The following is a 25,206-nucleotide window of genomic DNA, read 5'->3' on the forward strand; positions in this document are numbered from 1 at the left end:
AAGAAGGAACCCCTCAATAGACGAGCACGTGATTGTACAATGCACACTGTCGTAGCGCCGCCGGTCGGGCACAAAGACTGGGAGGAGAAGGTAACCTCGGCTCTCGTAGCGCCTCTGGTCAGGCACAATGACTGGAAGGAGAAGGTGACCCCCTGCTGTCGCATCGCCGCCGGTCGGGCACAATGGCACATACACTCACACACGCACATGAAGACACGTGGCATCGGAACATGCCTGGAAACGCCTGGAAACGCCTGGAAACGCCTGGAAACGCCTGGCGGGGAGCGTAGCGGCGACGCCGAACGGGCCAAAATGTCTGCCGCCCTGTTGCAATCGCGCCGGCTAAACCGCGCGTCGAGGCGAAACGTAACAGACCGCCCCGCCGGGGGAAGGAGATCCCGATGGACAGGGGACTGCATCCGCTGTCCGGAGGGATGTCGCTCGATGATGCTCATAACCGAAGTCGGGCGTCCCTCGACGTTTCTTGAGCGCAGCGCACAGAGAAGGCCTCGTTCTCTCGTTCAGGTTCGCACGGGACACTGCAAAGTGACTTCGGGAGAGTTCACATTCTTGTTCTCGTTCCCGGCAAGCGTTAGAACTACGCTGAAACTCAACCGCTCAGTCAGCAAGCACGGCACAACCCTCACTAAGCCCTGCCATGCTCTTTCCCCTTTTTATACCACTGCCTAGTTCCTTACAGTAGTCTAGCATCACTCAGAACGCGTCCACAAATTGGAAAATTGCACTAGAAAGCATATCATCACTTTGAAACACTAAACAAAAGCAATATGTTAAACAATCCTGCCTCAGGAAGAAAAACATCAGTAACAAACAATTTTGAGGCTGATTCCTACGTTAGGGGCTTCGACTTAAGCCATCGGCGTTACCGTTGAGACTCCCCTTTTTGTAACGCACCTCAAAGGAATATTGTTGCAAAGCGAGGCTCCAGCGCAGGAGGCGGCCATTTTTGGGAGAGATGGTCTGCAGCCATTGGAGAGGGCAGTGATCCGTCTCAATGATAAACCTCGAGCCGGCTAGATAGCATGACAATTTCTGAACGGCCCACACGAGACATGCACACTCTTTCTCGGTGGCGCTATACGCCTGCTCACGACTAGTCAGCTTACGACTAGCATACAGGACGGGGTGTTCTACTTCTCCATTTTCCCGTTGGCACAGTACAACGCCCATGCCTCGCTCACTAGCATCGCACTGAACAACGAACCCTTTTGTATAGTCTGGCGATCGTAGCACAGGCTGGCTTGTTAGGGCACTCTTTAGGGCGCTAAAAGCTCTTTCCTTTGTCTCGTCCCAGACGACTGTTTGAGGCTCTGACTTTCTTAGAGCATCCGTCAGGGGAGCCGCGATATCAGAGTACCTGGGGATGTACCTCTGATAGTAGCCGGCGACACCTAAGAACGACCGAATATCGGTCTTTGTGCGCGGTTGCGGAAAGTCTCGCACAGCGGCCACTTTTATTTCAGAGGGGCGGCGACGACCCTGACCAATCACGTGACCGAGGTAGACAACCTCGGCCTGTGCTAACTGGCACTTAGGAGCCTTTACTGTCAAGCCCGCTTCGCGCAGGCGGGTTAGCACTGCCCGCAAGTGTGCCATATGCTCAGACCAGGATGCGGAGAATATCGCTACGTCGTCTAGATACGGTAAAGCGAATTCTTGCTGTCCCCGCAACACTTTATCCATGAGGCTTGAAAAACAGTATGGCGCGTTCCTCAAACCAAAACTCAATACTTTAGGACGGAATGTTCCCATTGGTGAAATGAACGCCGCATACCTACTAGCCTCTTCTGTAAGTGGAACCTGCCAATAACCCCTGACAAGATCTAGGGTGGAAATAAACTGAGCGCTACTAACTTTCTCAAGGCGCTCCTCGATGTTAGGGATCGGATAAATTTGATCCTTAGTGATGGAATTAAGCCTGCGGTAGTCGACGCAAGGACGAGGTTCCTTGCCCGGTACCTCAACTAAAATCAAAGGGGAGGTATAATCACTCTCACCTGCCTGAATAACACCGAGCTGTAGCATTTTCTTTACCTCAGCCTCCATAATATCGCTCTGGCGGGGTGACACCCGATACGCCTTGGATCGTACTGGCTCTGGGGAGGTAAGTTCTATGTCATGAGTAAGGACAGAAGTCCTACCAGGCCTCTCAGAGAACAGACCTTGAAACTCTTGTAATAGCTGGTGTAGTTCGGTTTTCTGCTCAGGCGACAGCGGTGCTTTACTGATAAGGTCACTACTGACTTGACCGGTGTCTTCCCTGTTCGTCACTGAGCCTAGTCCCGGAAGCTCGACCGGAAGCTCTTCAGGAACGTTTACCATCATGCACACCACTGCTTCCCTTTGTCTATAAGGTTTGAGCAGATTACAGTGGTAAACTTGCTGTGCTTTCCGCTTTCCTGGCAGACTTACCACGTAGTTAACGTCCGACAGTTTCTGAACAATTCGTGCTGGGCCCTCCCACTGCACGTCTAGTTTGTTGTTTAGCGATGTGCGCAATATCATGACCTCATCGCCCACCTCAAAACGACGGGCCCTGGCTGTCCGATCATAATAAACCTTGGCCCTCTGCTGGGCCTTTGCCATTGCTTCACCTGACAACTCCTGTGCCCTTCTTAAGCGTTCGAGGAGCTTAAGCACGTACTCCACCACGACTGGGTCGTCGCCCCTGCCTTCCCATGATTCTCGAAGCATGCGAAGCGGAGACCGAAGCGAGCGACCGTACACCAGCTCAGCTGGCGAAAACCCCGTAGCCGCATGCGGCGCGGTCCTTAAAGCAAACATCACCCCAGGCAGACACAGCTCCCAGTCAGTTCGATGTTCAAAACACAATGCTCTCAACACGCGCTTCATGACTGAATGGAGCTTCTCAACGGAATTCGACTGTGGGTGGTACACTGAGCTGTGTAGCAGCTTTACCCCACACCTTTCGAGAAAAGTTGTCGTCAAAGCGCTAGTAAACACTGTGCCCTGATCTGATTGGATTTCCGCAGGAAAACCAACTCGCGCAAATATGGACAGTAGTGCATTGACTATCTCAACTGAGCTGAGTTCTTTAAGCGGCACTGCTTCAGGGAACTTTGTCGCTGGGCAGATCACAGTCAAAATGTGTCTGTACCCCGTGGCTGTTACCGGCAGAGGTCCCACTGTATCAATAACGAGCCGTCCAAAAGGCTCCGTAATGATAGGTACCAATTTCAACGGCGCCCTTGATTTGTCCCCTGGTTTGCCCACCCGCTGACAAGTGTCACATGTCCTCACGAAATGGTCTGCGTCCCGAAAACACCCTGGCCAATAGTACTCTTGCAAGAGACGGTCCTTAGTTTTCTTAACTCCAAGGTGTCCGGACCACGAACCCCCATGCGTCAAGCGCAACAGATCCTGACGATAGCATTGAGGCACGATCAGCTGATCGAACTCCACTCCTCTGCGGTCTAGATACTTCCGGTACAGGACTCCACCTCTTTCCACAAAACGCGCATTTTTCCTGGCGATACCTTCCTTGACATTGCAGCGTATGTTTTCTAGGCTACCATCCTTCTTTTGCTCGGCTATCAAAGCCGACCGGCTGACTTTTAGCAACCTATCAAGTCCGTCTGACGTAGGCGCGATGAGCAAATCAGTAGATAGCTCTTCTAACTTTCCCGTGTCGGGCGTTTCCTCTCCAGTATCTGGCGCCTTCAACGCTACAGGCTCAATTTTATTCAGTTCGGGCGTGCTCTGAATATCGGCTTGCTGCGCCTCTGACCCTTTTTCGTTGTTTGATAACGTCGGCCCCGCAACTACCGCCTTTGCAGCGAGCTCCCGAACCTTCGATCTGGTTAAGGCCTGAACACTAGCTTCACCAAACAAAAGCCCCTTCTCGCGCAGGAGGTGATCGGACCTGTTTGAAAATAGGTACGGGTACTGGGGGGGCAGCATAGATGACACTGCCGCCTCCGTCTCAAGCGCTCCGAAAGGTCCTTCAATAAGCACCTTTGCTACCGGCAGACACACGCTATGAGCTTCCACGGCTTGCTTGATCCATGCGCACTCGCCCGTGAACATATCGGGTTCTACGTAGGACGGGTGAACTACATCCATCGTAGCTGCGGAATCGCGAAGCACTCGGCACTCTTTCCCGTTCACGGGGAGGTCTCGCATGTAAGGCTCGAGAAGCTTCATGTTCTCGTCAGTGCTGCCTAATGAAAAAAACACAACTTTTGGTGTTGTTTCCGGACACTGCGCCGAAAAGTGACCCGGCTTCTGGCACGTATAACACACGCGCGCTTGCCTCATCTCGAACCGCTTTCTGCGTTCGGCTTCGGCTGCCGCCGTCTCTTTACGTTTGGTCGGACTGCTTTCACTCGCATCCTCACTACGCGTGTTCCCTTTTGCTCTCATGGGTGTGAACTTCGGCCTCTCAAACTTCGAGCCAAATTCACCCTTTTGACCGTCCTTAGCTCCGCGAGCCCGACGCGTCACAAACTCCTCGGCTAGCTCAGCGGCTTTAGCCACCGTACAAACGTCTGGCCTATCCAAGACCCAGTACCGCACGTTCTCCGGTAACCGACTATAAAACTGTTCTAGCCCGAAACACTGTAGAACTTTATCGTGGTCACCGAACGCTTTCTCTTCTTTGAGCCACTCCTGCATGTTCGACATAAGCCTATACGCAAACTCTGTATATGACTCACTTCTGCCTTTCTCATTTTCCCGAAACTTCCGACGGAACGCCTCCGCAGACAGCCGGTACTTTTTTAGCAGACTCGATTTTACTTTGTCGAAATCCTCTGCCTCCTCTCTATCCAAGCGAGCGACTACGTCGGCCGCCTCGCCGGGTAACAAAGTGAGCAAGCGCTGTGGCCACGTTTCCCGAGAGAACCCCTGCTTCTCGCACGTTCGCTCAAAGTTAACCAGGAACAAACCAATGTCCTCTCCAAGCTTAAACGGCCGCATCAGGTCAGTCATTTTGAACAATACGCGTTCTCCTGCACCGTGTGCCTGACTTCCATTACGAGCGCGTTCCATCTCTACCTCAAGACGCTTCATTTCCAAAGCGTGTTGACGGTCACGCTCTTGTTTTTCTTTCTGTTCTTTACGTTCACGCTCTTCTTTTTCTTTTTGCTCTTTAAGTTCGCGCTCCTGTCTTTTTGCAGTCTCCCTCTCCTCAATGGTCTCAAGGCATTCCGACAGCTCGTCATCCTCAGCTTCTAACTCCAAAATAGCCTTTAGCAGTTCAGGTTTTCTGAGTTTGTCTGAGACATCCAGACCCAACTCTCTTGCAAGCTCCAGCAATTTCGGTTTGCGCAACGACTTCAAATCCATGGCTGCTCTGAATGCTGCTTTCTCTACTGCTTACTATTGTCTTGCCGCAAACTAACCCGGCAGCAACGACAACCACAATTACCAGCTCTGTTTCTAACACTAACAAAAGCCTGGCAAAGCTCAGAAGAAGAAAGTCCCGCACTCACCAAACCTCGCAGGCAGGAATTCAGCGCAGTCGTTCCGCTGCAGGCAACCAGTCATCACACAGGGCTCGTTGCACTGCTCCCGGATCGTCGTTGAGCTGCTCAGCATACAGTCAACTGCATCTCTTCGCTGCTGGCCTCCGTTGTCGCGATCTCACCGCTGGCAGACAGTTGTTTGGATCGCACCGCTGGTACGAGTTGTTGTGGTCGCACTGCTGGTGCGATCGGTTGGGAACTCTGCGCTGACGCCCGTGGTTGTACCTGGGTCGCAAGCCCCAAGGGTAGCGTTGGCCTGGCGGCCTGGGGTACAACTGGAAGCATCCGAAGGTCCCGGCAAAGCATGAGTCGACTGGTAACAACAAAACAACTTGTTTATTTTAACATCGCAAAGAGTTGGCGGTCAGGTTGACCGAAGTAGAGAGACGGGAGAGCACTTTACTCAACAGAAGAAATCGGAGCCCTCCCTTTTGGCGTCCGGGGGCAGCTGTTTTTATACTCTCGCCGTTGAGGGCAAGAAGGAACCCCTCAATAGACGAGCACGTGATTGTACAATGCACACTGTCGTAGCGCCGCCGGTCGGGCACAAAGACTGGGAGGAGAAGGTAACCTCGGCTCTCGTAGCGCCTCTGGTCAGGCACAATGACTGGAAGGAGAAGGTGACCCCCTGCTGTCGCATCGCCGCCGGTCGGGCACAATGGCACATACACTCACACACGCACATGAAGACACGTGGCATCGGAACATGCCTGGAAACGCCTGGCGGGGAGCGTAGCGGCGACGCCGAACGGGCCAAAATGTCTGCCGCCCTGTTGCAATCGCGCCGGCTAAACCGCGCGTCGAGGCGAAACGTAACAACGGAGTACAAATGATACCGGAAATCAATGGTTACGCGATTCATCTGTTGGTATGTGGAGTGGCCATGTTTGAAACGCTGGAATATCAAAAGGAACATCCCCGTCTTATTGTGGAACGCTGTGAATGTATCGTAGAAGTATTGAATAAATTGCTAATTCGCCCGAGAGGGAAGCATTGAAAGCGATAGTAAGTTTCCGCGAACTGTGTTTTAACGGAAGGCGACATGACGCCACGCAGCAGCTGCCGTGCAGCAGGAACTACGCTCGCGGTGTATATATATGCATCAAAAGCGTTACGTTTTGGGCGAATTGGTTGTACATGGTTCTTATTAAACTTTTGCGCGCACAAAGACAGGTCGTGGAACGAAGAAGGACACACAGCAAGCGCAAGTTGTGTGTCCCTTCTTCGTTCCACGTCCTGTCTTTGTGCGATCAAAAGTTTATGAAATATCTATACATAGTGTTGTCGCAACGCTGGTGGGATGAACGCCGGCACCGACGCGTCTTAACTCGATGGAGTCGAACGAGAGCACTTGATGGCTTGACCTTTACTCCGCTCAGACGGCTGTATGCATGCATGCATGCCTGGAAGGTTGCCTCTCAGGAACGGTGTAGTGTGTGCGCCTATAACGCCCATGCGAGAACCCTGTGGTTTTCGCAGTCAAGCGAACTGCGCGTTTCTGTGCCCCTTGTAACCGTAGAGTTTCTCACTATATTACCTAGAGGGAAATCTGGTGCCACCGTTGTAATGATTGGGGTCTGGCATGAAATAGATGGTAGCTGGCCCATGCCGCTCTCCAGCTCAACGACGCTGAGGACGTTGTTGAAGAGAGAGACTTGTTCTCGTCGAGAACGAGGAATATCGGGCTTATTTACAGTATCTACATGAGAACGTTACAGTTCATCAGTCTAGCATGCCTGAAAGAGGAATGCACACTCAGCAGCCGCGCCACGGCTGCTTATAAACACTCTGTCCTCCCTAGATCCCTAGGTGGGGGAAAACGGCCGTTCAACCGTCGACCAATTCGGAGCGTCCAAAGTCATTGTAGCCGACCCGCCCTTGAGTGGGAGGGTTTACATAGTCACTTCCGCACAGGTTTCACTAACCACACCAAGCTGAGTGGGTTCTAGCAGACACGGTGCTGCCTCGAGCAGGCGCCTCTTTATCCCACAGTCGACTCCGCAGACAGTGGCCTCCGAGACTGTTCATTGACTGACGACTTCTAAGAACCGTGAGACGGCGCCACAAAACTTTTTATTCCAGGAGTTCCACCGCTTCAAACAAGCCTTGACGGTGACGGCGAATCCGTCACCTGACTCGAATGGTCACCCGACTGCGTGTGGACACCTCGGCGTCGTTCGGTTGGGGACGCGGCGCATTGTGGTCCGCACAAAGCGAGTCGTCGCGGCAGACGTGGTGGCGCCAGCAGGCTGGCGACTGACGTATTGTTGTTTTCAAAGCGAGTCGCCGCAGCAGACCTGCCGGCACCATTCCGACGGTCGCTTCCCCGAAGGTCGCTAGCTCCCGCCGGTGAAACGTAACACCGTTTATGGGAGTTTTCTATAACGAGCGCTGTGCCGTCATGGCAACGACGGTATATGGGTGTGCGGGGCTTGTGTTGGCTAGTGTTGTACGATGCTTCTTCTATAATGTGCATGGATATGGCCATACACATAATGCCTTCCTAAAATAAAATCTTCATAAAAAGGTCTCCACTCACTGATATTAGATCTTGCTAAGTTTACTCACCTACAACGCATAGTCAAGCTAAGAAAAGCAAGAACAGATGACAAACTGTTCCAAAGCAAACGCGACTCTTGCGGTATGTCCTACAACTTTTATATATTTGTACATTCGCTCGCAAGTCCTCACAAATAAACAAAACATGTTTTTTCTTCTGTAATAATGAAGCTGAAGCAGCTCTTTACGTGCTCTTTTAGTATAAGAAATGAATAATGTGACAGACGAAACGGTGCTATAGCCAGGCGCGTCTTCAAGGTGTCCGAGGACGATGCCAATCCGAAGACGCCATATATGCCGGTATTCCCATGCATACGACAGCGCAGCAGCGCCGGATTTTCCTCTAGGTATTAACACTGAGAAAGTGTGTGTACGCTCGTAAGCGTCCGCGCACGAGGCGCCATCGACAACAGAAGGACACGACGGCGGCGCCGACGGCACGATCGGGCCTCGAGCGGCCCTATAACTGCTGTTGCAATAACGCTCGTGGAACGCTGTAAAAAAAGTATTTCACATATGGATCGCAGCGTGCTTCCTAGTGCTGTGCCTTTTTAATCACTCCCCGAAACTTCCAGGATTTCTCAGCAAACAACGCAGCATCTGTAGCCATGATGCATGCCACTTCTAATGTTTCTCTGTCGTCGGCTGTTGAAATTTCGGCGCCTTTCGAATGTTTCAAACTCTTATTGAATTCAAGAAAGCAAACACAGTCACAAAATGCTAAATAACATGACTGTTTATTCGCTGTTTAAAACCTGCGTCAACCAACATCATCTGTGTAGTTTCTTTCTAATCCGCGCCTCCTACGACGCGTGGCCATCTTGTTTTTAATGTCAGGAACAAAAGTAACTATCAAAAATACAGGGATGAAAATTGTTTTCTTATGTTCAAGGAGGTTGTAGCTTTTATGTATCTTACTTGCGCAATTGCTGGAAAAGTTGACAAAATAAATGTAGCGCAGGATGAAGCAGCGCCCTTAGCGCCGCGTTGTGGTAGAGTGCCGCGCCTAGTGTCGTACGATTAGATCGACTTTTTGCGTCCGGCCAACTATTCTGCGCTCCTCACGGCACGGCATCGAGGTTGTTTAGCGCACAGCGACCGCCATCTCCACTGTCTCAGCATTCAGGCCCCGTTTGCCTTCGCTGTTAGAACGCTGCCGCAGCCGTTCTGTCGCCCGCGGCCACGCTGGGCCGTTTGAGGCCGACGTTTTGTCAGGGGGCGTTTGGGCTGTGCGTACTGGAAAGGAGGCTGTTCTCGAGTTGGTCACTATACCTGCCTGTGGGTGGGTGTTGCCCCGTATATGACGTCACAGATAGCGCTGCTCTCGCTCAGGACGGTCCGGTACGTCTCGGGTGGGAAAAAAATGGCTCCTTGACGGCGGGCGTCCGTTATATTTGTTGTCACGAGCGCGTGGCGAAGCGAAAAGGGAGCGAGACGCGTTCCCGTTCGTCTCTCCTGCCCTGCAGCGGCGCTGAGGGGACCCAAGTGCGTCTCTGGACTCAACTCATTAGTGATCGCGTCAGGAGTTTTCTTGGTCGACTGCGGTTGCAACGATAATAATTAAAGCACGTGCTAGGAAAAGCTCAAAGGCTCATTATTAATTTTGTTAAACAGCACAAAATGAGACAAACACTTCTAAAACGATGGAACGGTGACAGGCGCAGAACAAGATGGAACACTAGCCCGGTCTATGTATGCTGCTGCAGTTTTTATCGTGAGATTGAATTGCAGCGTGAGCTAATTTAGAATTGTTACCCAGCTTCTACGTCATACTCTGAATGCCGCGTGCATCGCCGGTTATGCGCTTTCTGTACATTATTTTCTTGTGTAGCACGTTCAGTGCCAAACGACGGCGCCATCTCTCATTTGTGGCCTTTCTGTCGGCCGAGTCGTGTGCGCGCACGCATTGCTGCACTTCATTTTGCGCCTGCGCTGACTCCAGGCAGAGGTATTCAGTTGAAGACGAGATCGCTCGTGCTCTTCTTCCTCCCCATCTCATCCAAGTTTCTCACGGGTCTATCGTGCGCACAACAAAACTCACAATCCGGACACTCGCTGTATATCTAAGCGCTTTCATACGATAAGTGTTTCATTACAAGTTGCAATGAGGCATCTCTGTTTCAGAAGCTGACGAATTGTTTGATTCAAAACAGTCTCCTCCTTCGCCGACGACCCGTGCCGCTGCGAAGTGGTCGTGAAAATCGCTGTCAGCGTCTGCGGCGGAATCGAGGGACGCAGAGAGGCGTTGATCGAAACAAGGTAATGGAAAGCTCCTCGTCTCTCCGCCGATTTAGGGAATCGTTCTTTGTTGGTGTGCATCGTGTAAGCCTAAGTGCGCAGCAACAACTTGTGCGACGCGGCGCAGGAGAAGACAGTGCCTTGAGCGCATCGCGTGCGGGGCGGGGCTGGCATTGCCGGAGTTAACAGGGCGGAAGGAGTCCTTGAAGAAGTGCCGATTAATTAAGGCCGAAGCTCCTGCGTCGCGGACAGCCGCCCGCCTCCCGGCCGGCAGTAAAGCTCGCAGCAGTTGACAACGGTGTTGAACGCGCCCGTCGTTTTTGCGACGCGTTGCCCGTCGACGGCAGGGAGGGACGCCCGAAACTAAGACAGAAAACGAAGGCGACGCAAGCATGTCGAGCGGTTATCTCACGTGAAGGGGTCTCTCCTCGGCTGCGGTGCGAATTAGCCATTGGCGGGAACCGAACCGCGTTTTCCATGCGCGCCGAAAGCTGAGAGAGAGAAGCCCGTAAATTGGATCGATAGATCGCGTAATGAGCGCCCTCTCTTCGCAGCACTCCCCTTCTCGCCTACTTCACATGCGTACACACGCTGCTTTGGCCGATCCCTTCGTTTCTTGCTTCCCGTCGCGCCCGCTCCGCCCCATCGCCGCTGCAGAACCGTGTTCGCATCCGGGCGCTATCGTTGCCGGCGCTTATACAAAAGCGCGGCGTGTGTGCGCGTGGCGCGGAGGGAGGAAACACGGGTGATGCTTGCGACGTTGCGAGCGCCAAACGATAAGGCGCAGATTGAAATTAATTTCGTCGTAGGGGGGAGCCTCTCTCCCTCTCTCTGCGAGCTCCCTGGTCGCTTCTTCGCTTCGGGCCGTCATTGTTGGGTTGCGCGTCCTTGTCAACGCCCGCTCTCCCATTTCCCTCCTTCCCCCTAGCGACACGCGTTTCGCGTCTTCAGCTTTTTTGTTCGCTAAGCCTATTTTCCTTGTCGACGCTGTCGTTAATTGGATCCTGCTGAGGGGTTTTCATTTTCTCCTCTCCTGTGGATTTGTTCGTTTCTTTCTTTCTTTCTTCTTCCTTTTTTTTTTTACCGCGGCCGTCTATATAACGCCTTTCTTCAATGTCGTCCGTCCGGAATACTGCTGCAGTTGGAATGTGTGCGCCACGGTCTTCCTTTTTCTTTTCTCATTTTTCTTTTTTGCTTTTCTTCTTGCTGCATTTTAATAATTTCAGAGCCGCGTTGCGCGACTTGAGGTATATCTTATGCCCCGATATCGCAGGCTCCGACCCCTGTTGTCCTCGGTCAGCCAGGCGGCGAAGCACGAGCGCGTGCAAGTACGGACTGATGGACAAGGAGAGATTAGCCTATTTCAGTAGCGTGCAAATTCGTACAAGTGAGTACAGTGCGTGAATTACGAATCCATGGTATCGCCACAGCGCATGCGAGAAACAAAACGCCAGAATAAATTAGCTTGAGGTGTGTCATGTGCGAAACTTTTCTGAATTTGTCTTCTGCCTTGGTGAAATATTTTGCTGCTGGTTTTCGCTCTTTGTGTGTGCTTTTGCTATTTGTTTGAGAGAGATCATTTGATAAGGGGTGGGGTACATTAAATTTTACCGAAGCGTGAGTGCTCGTGTGTGTCGGGTCTATTGTATTTAGTCTCATCCTGCTGTTATTCGAGAATAGAAAAAAATGAGGACGAGCAACATTCCACGTGTCTTACGAACGAAAGGAACACCCGGAGGCGCACGCACGAGCGCCAGGGCAGAGGGGAGGTGGTCGAAGGGGGAGGAAATAGTACCTCCATAACCGAACTGACAATTTCCTTCGATAGCGTTCCTGTTCCCACTCCCTGACACTGCCTCGTCCGAGTGGGGGTGTTGTTTATAAATCTCAATTTCAGCGCCGCTCTCTGCGCGATTCGCGCTAATACAATTACGTTTCGCGGTATAGCGAATTCAGCCCCGTTATTGCGCTCCCTATTAGTCGGATCGAGCGCGCTCCTGTTCCCACTCGACGCTTCTGCGCATTGTTTCGGGAGAAGAAGCCGACGCCTTTTGCCACGCGGGCGCGTTAATGCGACCGCGGGCTCGGCCAGCGCTGCCCTTTCTTCATCTCGCGAGTGCAGGAGTGTGCAGCGCCGCATCGGCTGTCGACCGAGCGACTGTAGTCATGAGAGACAGAGCGGGGGGGGGGGGGGGGAGCGCCCGCACATTTAGATTGAAGTGCCCGTTAACGTGTGTGTGTGTATGTGTGTATATATATATATATATATATATATATATATATATATATATATATATATATATAATATGAGAGAGAGAGAGAGATTGTGGCATCTTACGTCCCAAACCCAACATACGATCACGAGGCACAGCGTTGGGACTCGCGAACAATTTCGGCCACCTGGCCGTTGTTGCGTACTCCAGGGTAGCGTACCGTACCGCTGCCGAGAAGTAGCGACGCCTGCCTATCGAAGCTCGACCGACATTACTTTTTGGGTAGCGTGGCGTTGTCGGCGGGCTGCAGGCATCCGGTAGATCATGGCGACCAAGCAGGGGCGAGACGATTTGCTAGTGCGAAACTTGCACTGTTTATACAGAGGTAGTTGAAAGAAAATAAAAGCATGAAGTATGAAGTCTCAAGTATGAAGTCTCTCAAAGTACATTTCGGAGCCCCTTAAATAAGCTCTCTACAAGTTGTGGGTGGGATCTTGCTTCCGTCGAATGACACGTGACAGGCGCGGAGAGAAGTCCCCTCCTCCTGCAATACCAAGCACGGGTAGGAGAGGTCGATCCGCTCATCGACGAATCCGGGGAGAAGGTCGGGTGAATGACCTCTCCTGCATCGTGGGGTCCGGCCAAGAGAAGGCGAGGGGGATGAGGTAAGCACACACGATGCCACGACCACGAGAGGAGTGGAAGAGGTCGCCCGTGGGCTCCGGCTCAGGCGTAGGGCGAATGACCTCTCCGGCGCTCGTGGGCTCCGGCTCAGGGATAGAGTGAATGACCTCTCCGGCGCTCGTGGGCTCCGGCTCAGGAGTAGGGTGAATGACTTGTCGCCACGTGGTGTCAGACGCCAACCCTAACACCGTTAACGGGCACTTCAATCTAAATGCGCTGTGTGCCCGTGGCTATTTTTTATTCCTAGAGCAAGCATTCAATTGCCGGTAATCGAGGAAAGTAGTTACTACGTAATTGCTATGCTAATTTATTTTTACTGACATTTCTTTATTTGTCGTCCTTCTTTTTTGTTTGTACGAATGTTCCCATTATACCCGTAGTAACCGTGAACAAGTTGTTCTGATTTTCTGTGATTGGAAACCTTTGGGGCTTGAAAAGCATCCGTTTGCCTACGTCGGCAGCAATGCGGACACGTCCAGTTATACTTTCGCTAAGAAGTCTTTCAGCCTGAAAATAAGTTTTCCGTCTCCATCATTGTCTCGTCCGCCGCGGTTCCTGTCCGCCAGCGTCTCTGTGTAGCGCGGCGCCGCCGCTCGGTCACGGTTGAACCGCAAGTACCTCGCCGCCGGGCCAGTGTACTCGCGACGAGGGACTCCCGCCTTGCGCCGTTTAAGAGCCCCGCCGGTGGTTCATATTAATTACGTTATCTCGCGCATCGGCCGCGGGTCGTTGCCGATACTTTGCACCAACGGGGAGGAGTTTGCGAGAACCGCTTGAAAGTACGTAAATGCGCAGCCGGCTGTTAACGCCGTGATTGATCGCTGCCGCAGACAATAAAAGCGCGCTCGCGTACATGGCTGGGAGAGGGTAAGGAGATAAAGAAGCGGCGATGGAACGGAAAGAAAAACTTTGTTCGCCTTCATGAGCGCACATTGAAAGCAATCGAAGTGCGCGTGCGGACTCGATGCTGCGCGGTCCGCCAGAATTCTGCCAGTCTGGGACTCTGATGAAATGAAATGGAAAAGCTCGCGTGGTTTCTGCTTCTCTCTTTCTTCTGCCACAGTCGCCGGCGCTTTTCCGGCTCATCGTCTTACGTGCCGTACCTTCGTGCAGCTAAGTGCTTCTCCGCCGCCGGCCACTCGTCCCCGTATGGCACCAACGCTTTCTTGCGCGCTATCTTCGAGTTTGCCGGAGTCCCGTTTATTACTTTCTCCTCTTGTTCTCCTCGTCGGGATCTGGCTGCTTCCGCCGCGTGCGCATTCGCCTCGGCAGTTTCTCTCCATTTCTCGTATTGTCTCGCACATCGTCCCGCTCCTCTCGCCCATCTTCTCCACATTCGCTTCGAGCGGGGGCACCACGAGCCATACGCAGTCATTACTTGGGCCTTTATTTTCTGACGATGCCCGATTCCGTATAATAGTGTCCAACGTGTCCTTTCCCCTCCTCTTATTCGGTTAAGTGAATTACTTTGGCTCGTTTGTCTGCTTCGCGCTGGGGGGGGGGGGGCTTTTCCTCCTTCATTGTTTAGCTTTCTTGTACGTATTTGCGAGTAAGTGTTTTCCTCCGCTGCCTTTTTTACGGCGGTCCCCATTTCCGGCCGTCCCCGGCGAGCCCCGTTTTAGTCATCGATTGCTCGCGCCCCCTCGCTGCCCTCTCATCGCCAGTGCACGCGTTCCCCTGCGGTCCTCCCGCGACCCTCGTGTTGGGCGCCGAGGTCGGTCGTCCTCGCTGGAGGCGGTCGACGTTCGCGGCGTGCGTTTCAAAGAGACGGTCGCTCTGTCGTCGGCGCATCTTGTTGACTTGGCGTTTCGGAACTCCACCAAGCCGCTCGCTCGTCGGTTTGTCCTATACGCCTACAGCCTTGATGCCAACGTGGAGCACACGCGGTGACAGCTGCGCACGGAGGAAGGAAACTAAGGAGAGGCCCTGACGTCACTCTTTGTGAAGCAAAAGTGAAGCCGGAAGTTGGCGTTGCTCATGGCGATGCTCCGCCTTTTGGGCCATCCTCCTCTCTTGTTTACATCTTTCGCGAAACCACGCCGCGCTGCGCGTGGTATCGCGCGCGGAGCGCGCGCGCTCGCTCCGCAGCAATACTAAACAATCGCGATGTCTCATTGCGTTGCCGTTGCCGAACCCATGTTAAAAGAAGTTCATAATGAACTTCGAAAATTGGGCCGTGAGGTCGAATCGGCTGCTTTTACGGGCTTTTATGAAAATAAACATGCCTTAAATATAAGGCCAACCAACTGAACTGTTCTCATTAACCGCAGGTACCGGCCGCTACCCAGCTCTTGCGTGTTTTTTAAAAAAAGGTCCCCTTTATCGCTGCCTTCTACTTGCTTTTCTCTGCTTGGGCTTCCTGGGGCTCTCATACGGTCTTGCGAGCTAGACGTCTGGCGATGCGAAAAAAGATGTACGCATTCTTACTGCACTGCAAGAACGCACTGGAGACACGTACGACACACCAACCCATTTGCGATCCATTTGGAGTTTATGAGCACAAACACATTCTCGCTTGAGGAATCGTCGTGCTTTATTGAACAAACTTCGGGTGGCCGCGCATCACTTCGACAGCGCGCCGGCGAGGAGGCAGAATGTCATTTCTGACTCCACGTTTAGGTTCATTGACTGCGGCTTGAGGTGCCTTCTTCGCACGGTAAGTGAAGCGTCACGGAACCAAAGTTTTGCGATAGCCGGCGCACACTGCAGAACAGTACGCGCGTGGAACCGGCCTACCTGCAACCATGGAACAGCAGTTTGCTGTGTTCGCAGGTACGCTCTATGGAGCGTTCCTCACTCTTGCGGCGCATCCGCTGACCTTCCCTGCGCTTCGCGCGCGCACAGATAAGGTACGCCTGCGGTAGGGAGGATTATTTCCTTAATAAGTCAAAGCAGCCGCTTCTTTCCCATTTTCCCGGATGAAGAGTCGACTGGCCGGCGCACGGTGCCGAACAATACGCGCGTGGACCCGGCCTACGTGGGAGCATGGAATAGCTAGCCGTTCGACGTGTTCGCAGGTGTACGTTCTGTGGAGCCTTGCATATTCTTGCAGCGCATCCGCTAACCTTCAGTTCCCTGCGCTTCTCGCACGCACAGATGAGATAAGCTTGTGGTAGGGAGGATTCGTTCCTTAATAAGTCAAAGCAGCCGTCCCGGATGAAGAGTCGACTGGCCATGACTGCTTTTTCTGCGTTTCTTTCCCAGCCAACGATGCGCGAAAGGCACTGTTTTTTCAGTTTGCGTTCCGCGCACGAGTTGTGCGAACGCTTGCCTAGGTATCCGCTCATCCAATGCGTAGTTGTTGTGTGCCAGGATGCAAGTCGCGCACGCCGAAAAGTGGACCGCCCATATCTTTTCACGTGTAAGTAAATTTCCTTATGTGATTGGTGTTTTATCGGAGGAAAAACTAGAATTTATGATATACGCATTCACATAGCGATAATAATTCTATAGTTATAGTATAACAGTAAAATATTTTATTCGCACAGTATAAGTTATCATCTAATACATACTGTTAGGGTTGGCGTCGTCCCCCTACCCTCTACTTGGTCGGAGCCCACGGGCGACAGGTCATTCACCCTACCTTCTACTAGGCCGGAGCCCACGGGTGACAGGTCGTTCCCCCTACCTTTTACTAGGCCGGAGCCCACGGGTGACAGGTCATTCACCCGACCTTCTCCCGGATTCGTCGAAAAGAGGATCGACTTCTCCTGCCCGTGCTCGGTAATGCAGGAGGAGGGGCCCTCTCTCTGTGCCTGTCACGTGTCATCGACGGAAGCAAGATCCCGCCCACACTTGTAGAGAGCCTATTTAAGGGGCTCCGAAATGTACTTTTGATATACTTCATACTTCATGCTTTTCTTATTTTCTTTCAACTACCTTTGAATAAACCGTGCAAGTTTCGCACTAGCAAATCGTCTCGCCCCTGTTTGGTCGCCATGATCTACCGGATGCCTGCAGCCCGCCGACAACGCCACGCTACCCAATAAGTAATGTCGGTCGAGCTTCGATAGGCAGGCGCCGCTACTTCTCGGCAGCAGTACGGTACGCTACCCTGGAGTACGCAACAATACGCGCGTGATTCTTCATTATCAGGTTTCCAGGCTGACACCGTTCGGGCCGCAAATGCAACATGCGCTGTCAAAAGCAGGAATCACTGACCTGCAAGGCATTCACTGTACAGATTCTGAAACGCATCGGTTTGAGTCTGCGATGGCAGGTTAGCATGATTCCGCTGAAGTGGAGGCAAAATTTCCCGCGGATATTCCTTCGTCCGTTGTCAGTGCCGTTGCGCGGTACATTGCGTACAGCGTTACATATGCGCGTTCATTTCACGAGCTTTAGTTCCTCCTGTCCCACATGCCCACAGCAACATCCGGCAGAGTACGGTGCAGGTAACACAGCGCAACAAGACACGGTGACTAACGCAAACCCGCCCACACAGCGCCTTTGCCACGGCACGAAACCTACCAGAGCAACACGTGTGAGCGCTCAAAACCATAACAACGCCGCCATTGTGGCCCAAAAGGCGGGGTCATACAGCAAAAAAAAAGCAACAAATGAGAACATAGTACGTCATTTCCGCCACACTTTTCTCCTAACGCGCGGAGGGGGTAGTGCCTCTCCTTAGTTTCCTTCCTCCGGGCAGCTGCGCCTGTCGCACTTTCTGTGGCGTTTGGGGTGCGTGTCGTCATCCGGCGTCGATTGTTAGTAGATGGGATGAACAGAAAAGTTGCCTGCCAACGGCGGGCCGGTAACCACCGACGAAAAAAACCAAGTGCTAGCGAGCAATTAAAAAAGAAGCGCGAACAACAAGCAGCTGAGGGGCGTGTACACTGCTTTTCCGTCATTAACTATCTCGTTTTCTGCTCATTATCGGTGCTTTTATGTTCTAACGTTTTATATCACGACGTTTACTGCGATACGTGACATTATAGGCAGATTACTGGTGTTTTTAATTGATGTATAGCACGTTCCCTCCGGAATACTGTATTTTGTATTGTGGATATAAAGCGTGCGTGCGTGCGTGCGTGCGTGCGTGCGTACGTGCGTACGTACGTACGTACGTACGTACATACATACATACATACATACATACATACATACATACATACATACATACATACATACATACATACATACATACATACTGTTAGGGTTGGCGTCTGACACCACGTGGCGAGCGGTCATATGCTGTTAGGGTTGGCGTCTGACACCACGTGGCGAGCGGTCATTCACTCTACCCCTGAGCCGGAGCCCACGTGCGCCGGAGAGGTCATTCGCCCTACCCCTGAGCCGAAGCCCACGGGCGACCTCTTCCACTCCTCTCATGATCGTGGCATCGTGTGTGCTTACCTCATCCCCCTCACCTTCTCTTGGCCGGACCCCACGACGCCGGAGAGGTCATTCACCCGACCTTCTCCCCGGATTCGTCGATGAAAGGATCGACCTCTCCTACCCGTGTTTGGTATTGCAGGAGGAGGGGCCTTTTCTCCGTGCCTGTCACGTGTCCTTCGCCGGAAGCAAGATCCCGCCCACACTTGTAGAGAGCCTATTTAAGGGGCTCAGAAATGTACTTTTGAGAGACTTCATACTTCTTACTTGATACTTCATATTCATGATTTTCTTATTTTCTTTCAACTACCTTTGAATAAACCGTGCAAGTTTCGCACTAGCAAATCGTCTCGCCCCTGCTTGGTCGCCATGATCTACCGGATGCCTGCAGCCCGCCGACAACGCCACGCTACCCAATAAGTAATGTCGGTCGAGCTTCGTTAGGCAGGCGCCGCTACTTCTCGGCAGCAGTACGGTACGCTACCCTGGAGTACGCAACAATACATACATACATACATACATACATACATACATACATACATACATACATACATACATACATACATACATACATACATACATACATACATACATACATACATACATACATACATACATACATACATACATACATAATTGCTCAAACAATTTTTGAGAATTCTTATGTGAAATATCAAAGAAACGTATCAAGAAACACTAACGAGAGTATGAGCAAAACGTGAACAAGGTTCACCTTGTTCACCTTGTTGCTGGAGCCAATGTTTCGACAAGTGGACTTGTCTTCTTCAAGGCGACGTATGCTTTCCTCGCCACAGTATAATAGGTGGGGTTCTTCTAAAGGGGAGAGGGTGTGAGGTGGGAGGATGCGGAAACGAGGAAAAATGTGTTAGCGTGTCGAATTGAGAGTAAAGGAACGCTGTGTACAAGGTCAAAGCCAAGGCCCCGCCCACCCGTGTCTGTCAACGCACGCGCGTTAGCCGGCGTTTCAAGGGCGTCTGACACGCCGGCTGACAAAAAAAAAAAAAAATGATAGGAAAGGGAAAAAAAGCGGGGGGGGGGATACGCCAAGAAATCAAACTACGTGTTGTTGCCTATAGCTTGAAGTTAAGCATAGCGAATAGATTCTAAAGCTCCCTTTGAAACGTTTATGCCTATTGGTTGCAAGTCTTGAATTTATGGATAAGGTATGATTCCCTGTATTTTCTTTCTCGTTCAGAACGGAAATTTGACTGTAAGATTTAGAGTTTAAGTTCATTAAAGTTATCACCTGGTTGGTTGAAATGCTCGGCGACGCCTTTGGGAAACTTTTTAGCTGTGTCCGCGCGATGTCCGCTTAATCTGACGTTCATTGATTGTCCTGCTTCACCGATATATTGTTTTTTACAGAAGGATCATTCAAAGCCCAGACGACGGGAAGGATTGCTCGTGATAACTTATCCACACGCTGTCGAAGCGCTGATGGATAAAAATCGGCCCACGGTGGGGAAAATAAAGTTGCTCTTGATTTTAGTCGAACACAATTATCAAAATAATGATGATGATGATTGGGATTTATTGGCGCAATTTGCAAAATTTCAAATTATCAATATAACATGCACTCATGAGCATCTACCGTTGTTTGAAACATCGTTATAGCAGCCTATGCGTTGGATCAGAAAACTGACGACCCGAGAGAAGGTTCTGTGTCTTCACTGCTGCTGTCATATATATATATATATATATATATATATATATATATATATATATGTGTGTGTGTGTGTGTGTGTGTGTGTGTGTGTGTGTGTGTGTGTGTGTGTGTTAAGAGGTGCTAGGAGAAGTGGAGGCTAGTTTCAACGATACCTCCACTCGAAGTTTTATTTTTCCAGACCCCCCAATCTGCCAAAAATTGTCCTATCTGATTAATAATAGTTAAAGTGCACTAGTCATTTCAGACGGTGCACGATGTCGTTAGTAGAAGAATTGCAACGGAAATGTTTAACAACGCGTAGAAAAACTGTCGCTCAAGTTGATCGATTTGTGTAGGTGTAGTAACGAGCGTTCAGGAAGCTATCATGACCTGTGAACGCCATGGCATTCTCCCCGGTGAACTTGCCGAAGGTGAATCGACCAAGCGCACGCACGCAAATAAAGTCCCACGAAGGCGCATAGCATAGGTGTTCAACTGTTGCCTTTCACGCTATGCTACATTCGCCGTATCTGACGCGCACTCGGACTATGAGCCGCGAGAACTTCCGCAGCATGCGTGTTGGCTCCCTCTAGTGTGCGCGGAACTGCAGCTGTTGGCCAGCTCCTCAGCGTGACAGCCGAGCAAGCAGGTCTCGGGTATTAACGCGATAGCGTTAAGGAGCTCGTGTCGCAGAAAAGCCGGTGTCGTCGGCGTCGGTGTCGGCGTCGGCGGCGTTGGCCGTGAGCGATAAATCATGGCAGGCACTTCATAAATAAAAAGCAACTTCCAAGATGGGCTGGGTGGGAATCGAACCAGGGTCTCCGGAGTGTGAGACGGAGACGTTACCACTGAGCCACGAGTTTGATGCTTCAAAGCGGTACAAAAGCGCCTCTAGTGAACGCGGTGTTACCTTAGAAGGCTCAGGCGTGCGTCGCTTGCTGAGGCGCGCATTTCGTTGTCGCGCCGAACGCTGCGTTGCTTGACGCTCACCGCGTCCGATGCGGGGCGCGTTGTCGCTGCGCCGTAGCCCAATACCCCTTGGCGGGTCGACGGGAACGCTGTCGCGTTCCACTCTTGAAGGCGAAGCTTAAGCGTCCTCCAATTTTTGTATGACCTGTCGGCGCCATATTCAGACGGGACATGTAAAGGCAGGCTACAGTGTGTATTTCTTCTCGTTGTGTATTTCCCTCTTTCCCGTCTTAATTTTGCGCCGGTAAATCCTTTTCAGTGTCGGCGACTGAAGGCTGTAATGCACGGCCGTTTCATAAACCCTTAATAACCCCCTTAGGTCAACTGGTAAAGTATTCATCCGCGGTGTACCGGTCTTGACTTGCGACTGTGTTGATTAGAGACACTAGTGTTAATTCGGTATAGATTATTATGCTCAGCTGCCTCTTTTCTTTGTGACCCCTTAAAAACTCCTTTTTTGTGACTCGCCGCCAACTACCACATTATAGGAGTTTGTCTGAGGCTACGCTCTTTCTCAGACATCTTTTCTGTCTCTATTTATTCCATAAAGTCACTTTTGTCACTTTCTTTCTCACTTTCCTCTAATAGTTCTCTCTGGCATCTCTTGCGATGCTCTGGTGTTCTCACATATATCTTTCTTTCTTTATAGGGGCGGTCTTCTGACATGCCTGTAAACAGTTGTGTTGCTTCGGCCCTTGAAATATTGGCGAAATTAAGAATGAAAGCAACCGAAGGACATGACCTTTCGTTGGAGATAAAACAGTCATTTAATTAACGAGGGCCCACTCACATTAAACAATGCGCCATTTGTCAGATACTAAGCTTAGCGTTGTCTCTGCCGGTTTTTGCGCTTCGTCTTTTCCGCCCGTTTTGTTTGTGATTAGTGAGAAATCCTCCTATACTCTAGCACAAGAGTGTGATTACATTACAGAATTTCTCTGGAAAAGTAATTTCTTTCACATTCCTGTTATTCGTGTCGTAATTGTTGCGCATGTGACATTCCTTGTCGCGCGGTTAGTGCACTGGCAACGATAACTCGAAGAAACAATTAGTGAATCCTGAGATGAGAGGACTGACTTTTATTCTGATTGATGTCGTCGTCGTGAGCACTGATATCTAGCTACAGCCCGTTCTGGGACTGCCTGCGACTGCAACTCCTCCGGGATGACTGGCGCTTTCTGAAACCGCATGCAGACACCCAGCCTTTTGGCATGTGTATAAATGCCAATGACATGTAACAGATACACTAAATCTCGGTGTTTTTTTGGCGTGAGCTTTTATCGGCGCAGATTGCTCTCGTTAGACAGTCGTCTGCGTTCTTGGAGTGCGTGGCTGTCACTATTACGAAACACGCCCATCAAAGCACTTTTCAAGACACTTTATGGTCGTTCCATACGTCTTGTTACTGCTGTAAACGGCACAGGACACGGCGTGTGTAACGGAAGGACAGCTCACTAGGTTACGTTAGTTTCCTCGTTTGGATAACTTGAGAAGCAGGCCTTGAAAGCAAGCGCCTTTGTCGAAACGTTGACTTCATCGAATGAGGCTTGCCTCGTTCATCGATGCGCTGTGAATGGCAAAGGAGCCCTGTGACTCCCTTGCCTTGTTTCCCCTGTAGGCACCGCAGTGCTGCGCCGTTCCTATCGACGCGCGGTTGTCCGACTTGCCCATTGTGTGCTCAGACAGCAGTACGGTTCAGATGAACGATAGCTGAATGCCGTGAGAGTACGGCAGGCGTAGTTAAACGAACCTGCTTTTTATAATACAACGCGACTCGAAATTCGCGTCCCCTGTCCATTGTACGCGACATTTCAAAGTGAGAACAAATTTCAACCGAGGACAGGCATCACAGTTTGAGCAGGGGGTGGAAGATAGCGCTGAAGAGAGCGATGATGGGATGCACGGTCGGAACAAAAGCGGGTGGGTGTGCGAGCGGGTGGAGGGCGCCTTGCCGGGGGCAGCAAATTAACGTCGGCCACGCGCGCTGCCTTCCGAACGGTAAATGAATGAAATCCGCCTGTCCGTCTCCTCGCGCGCGGGCGACGTTCTCTTCGCTTTTGTGCCGGCTCGTGCACGCACGCTCTATAGAGGCTGGCGCAAACGACTGCGCGCCGGTGCGCGGCGTCCTTTGTCTGCGGTTCGCGGTGGTGCAAAACGTGCACCGGCAAAACAAGAATTCAGACAGAGTCGGCACGACCGGGGCTTGGCGTGTTTCTCCTGAGTGTGTGCGAGCTTTGCTGTGGGGAGAAAGCGCGCGTGCCGTCGCTGCTTGTGTGGGCGTTGTGCCCGGCTGACTCCTCCGAGCTTCTTTAACAGAGTGGCGGTAGCTTGCATTGCTCGACGTTGAGGTTTGTTTCACACGTTTCGCTTCCATTGTGAGACCGGTTTGAAACTCGGTTCAAGTTATTTAGTACGGCCTGATCAGCTTGCTGTCACGGATGTTTAAATCACTGGTTTCTTGTTGCGCTGACGGACACCTGGACTGGCCATTATTGAATCGACGCAACGTTCTCATCAGATACTTCTTGCTTGTCCGCATAGCGTACTATCTTTTGCGAAATACAGTTTTGCTGGAGACGTGCACTACAGTGCACAGCGCTGGTAGCGACATCTTGTCATATTTTGGACAACCAAAACGTCGTGGAAACACTTTTGAGTTACAACGGTGTTCTCTTCAAAGGGAAACTAAGCAGATAGCTGCATGAAGCAAAATTAAGTAAACAGCTGCATGTTAACGATTAGGCCGCTGCCGGAACTTTACGCCAGCAGCTTAGTAGAATCTGGTCGGTAACTACAATATTACTTCTGCGCTTCTCGTTAAACTGTATGCCACAGAATGGTGCTACCAGCGTTGCTATAGTAACACATAGTTACGGCCACTCGTTTTAAAGCGAAAGACGCCACTTCATCATCATCATTATCGTCAACGGCCTTCCACGTTTCCGGTAAGGCGGTATTCCGTGAATGGGGATAAGTTTTTACAAATAAGATGTAACGCATGCTTTACAAAGATGAACCGGGTTGCATGAGAAGATACCCAAATCAGAAATTCATAGGCAACACAAACACTTGCCTAGAGCTAAAATCGTATCGTACATGCGACATAATGCATCAGGCAAGTTAGCATATTGCTGTCGCTATATTATAAAGCGCTAAACTTCGTTGTTTAAGGGACGGGGCGACGACAAGCTTTCGGGTCGTCACGGTAAGACCTGTTTGTTGTCAATGGGACACATACCGGTCTTGTACTAAAGGAGCTGCTTTCAGTCAAAGAATTCCTGAATGCAACGGGATAGGTGATAAAACAAAAGCCATTTTGTGAAAAAAAGGAAAGAGGAAACAAAGCAATTCCTATATGCATACTTTAAAACTGCCTTTGCAAATGCGCAATAGTGATGCAATCATTAATCACTGTTGGAAAAAAAATAAGAGACGCACTCGCGTTGGCTTTCACGGTGATTGGCTCAATTTGCAAGTTGTGTGGTCGCCTTTCCCACTCCTCGCATTGATTCTGTACCGCTACGTTGCGCCTAGTGGCTCGTTCTGTTGCTCTCCTTGCTCCTATTAGGCACGTACTCTATTTTTGTTTTGCCCAAAAGTGCTTTTCACCGGCCATGAAGCACGGGATTTAAATGCTGCCACCGCCCTGAGTGAACCAGGAGCTCATTAAGAGACGCCGTTGCATGCTAGCTTTCTTTCTTATTTTCTGGTATTTTCTTTTTTTTTTTACATTGACACTAGCGAAGCCGTGTCGCTATAAAGTGACATATCGTTTGCTCTTTGGAGTTAAGTTGACGTGCTTTTGATCCGTTGCTTGCGAGAGACCTGCCACTTTCTCTTCCTTTCGTTTGCCTCTGCTGTGTCCAGGTACTACTGCAGTGTAACAGTGTGCTTTGGAAGCGTCTGTAAAAGCTCCACGGTAGCTGAAATAAAGAACTCAGGGGTCAGGTGTCTGAGCACCGAAGAACGCGGTTTATCTACGTTCGTGATGAGAGGGAGACATCGGAAAACGCTGTGTGTGTGTGTGTGGGGGGGG

General features: G+C 51.1%; 1 protein-coding gene across 2 annotated transcripts in view; it reads left to right on the forward strand.

Moving 5' to 3' along the window:
- Positions 1 to 25,206, forward strand: part of LOC142559790 (uncharacterized) — a 267,945-nt gene that overhangs the window by 128,535 nt on the left and 114,204 nt on the right. Inside the window, exon 3 of one of the 2 annotated variants that reach the window (XM_075671444.1) lies at positions 11,578 to 11,691. The exons of the other annotated variant lie outside the window; for it this stretch is intronic. Coding sequence (XP_075527559.1) covers positions 11,578 to 11,691 — 114 coding nt within the window. The remainder of the gene's footprint in view (positions 1 to 11,577; positions 11,692 to 25,206) is intronic. 2 annotated transcript variants of the gene reach the window in all.

Source organism: Dermacentor variabilis, chromosome 10, assembly GCF_050947875.1.
Source record: "Dermacentor variabilis isolate Ectoservices chromosome 10, ASM5094787v1, whole genome shotgun sequence".
Taxonomy (NCBI): Eukaryota; Metazoa; Arthropoda; class Arachnida; order Ixodida; family Ixodidae; genus Dermacentor; species Dermacentor variabilis.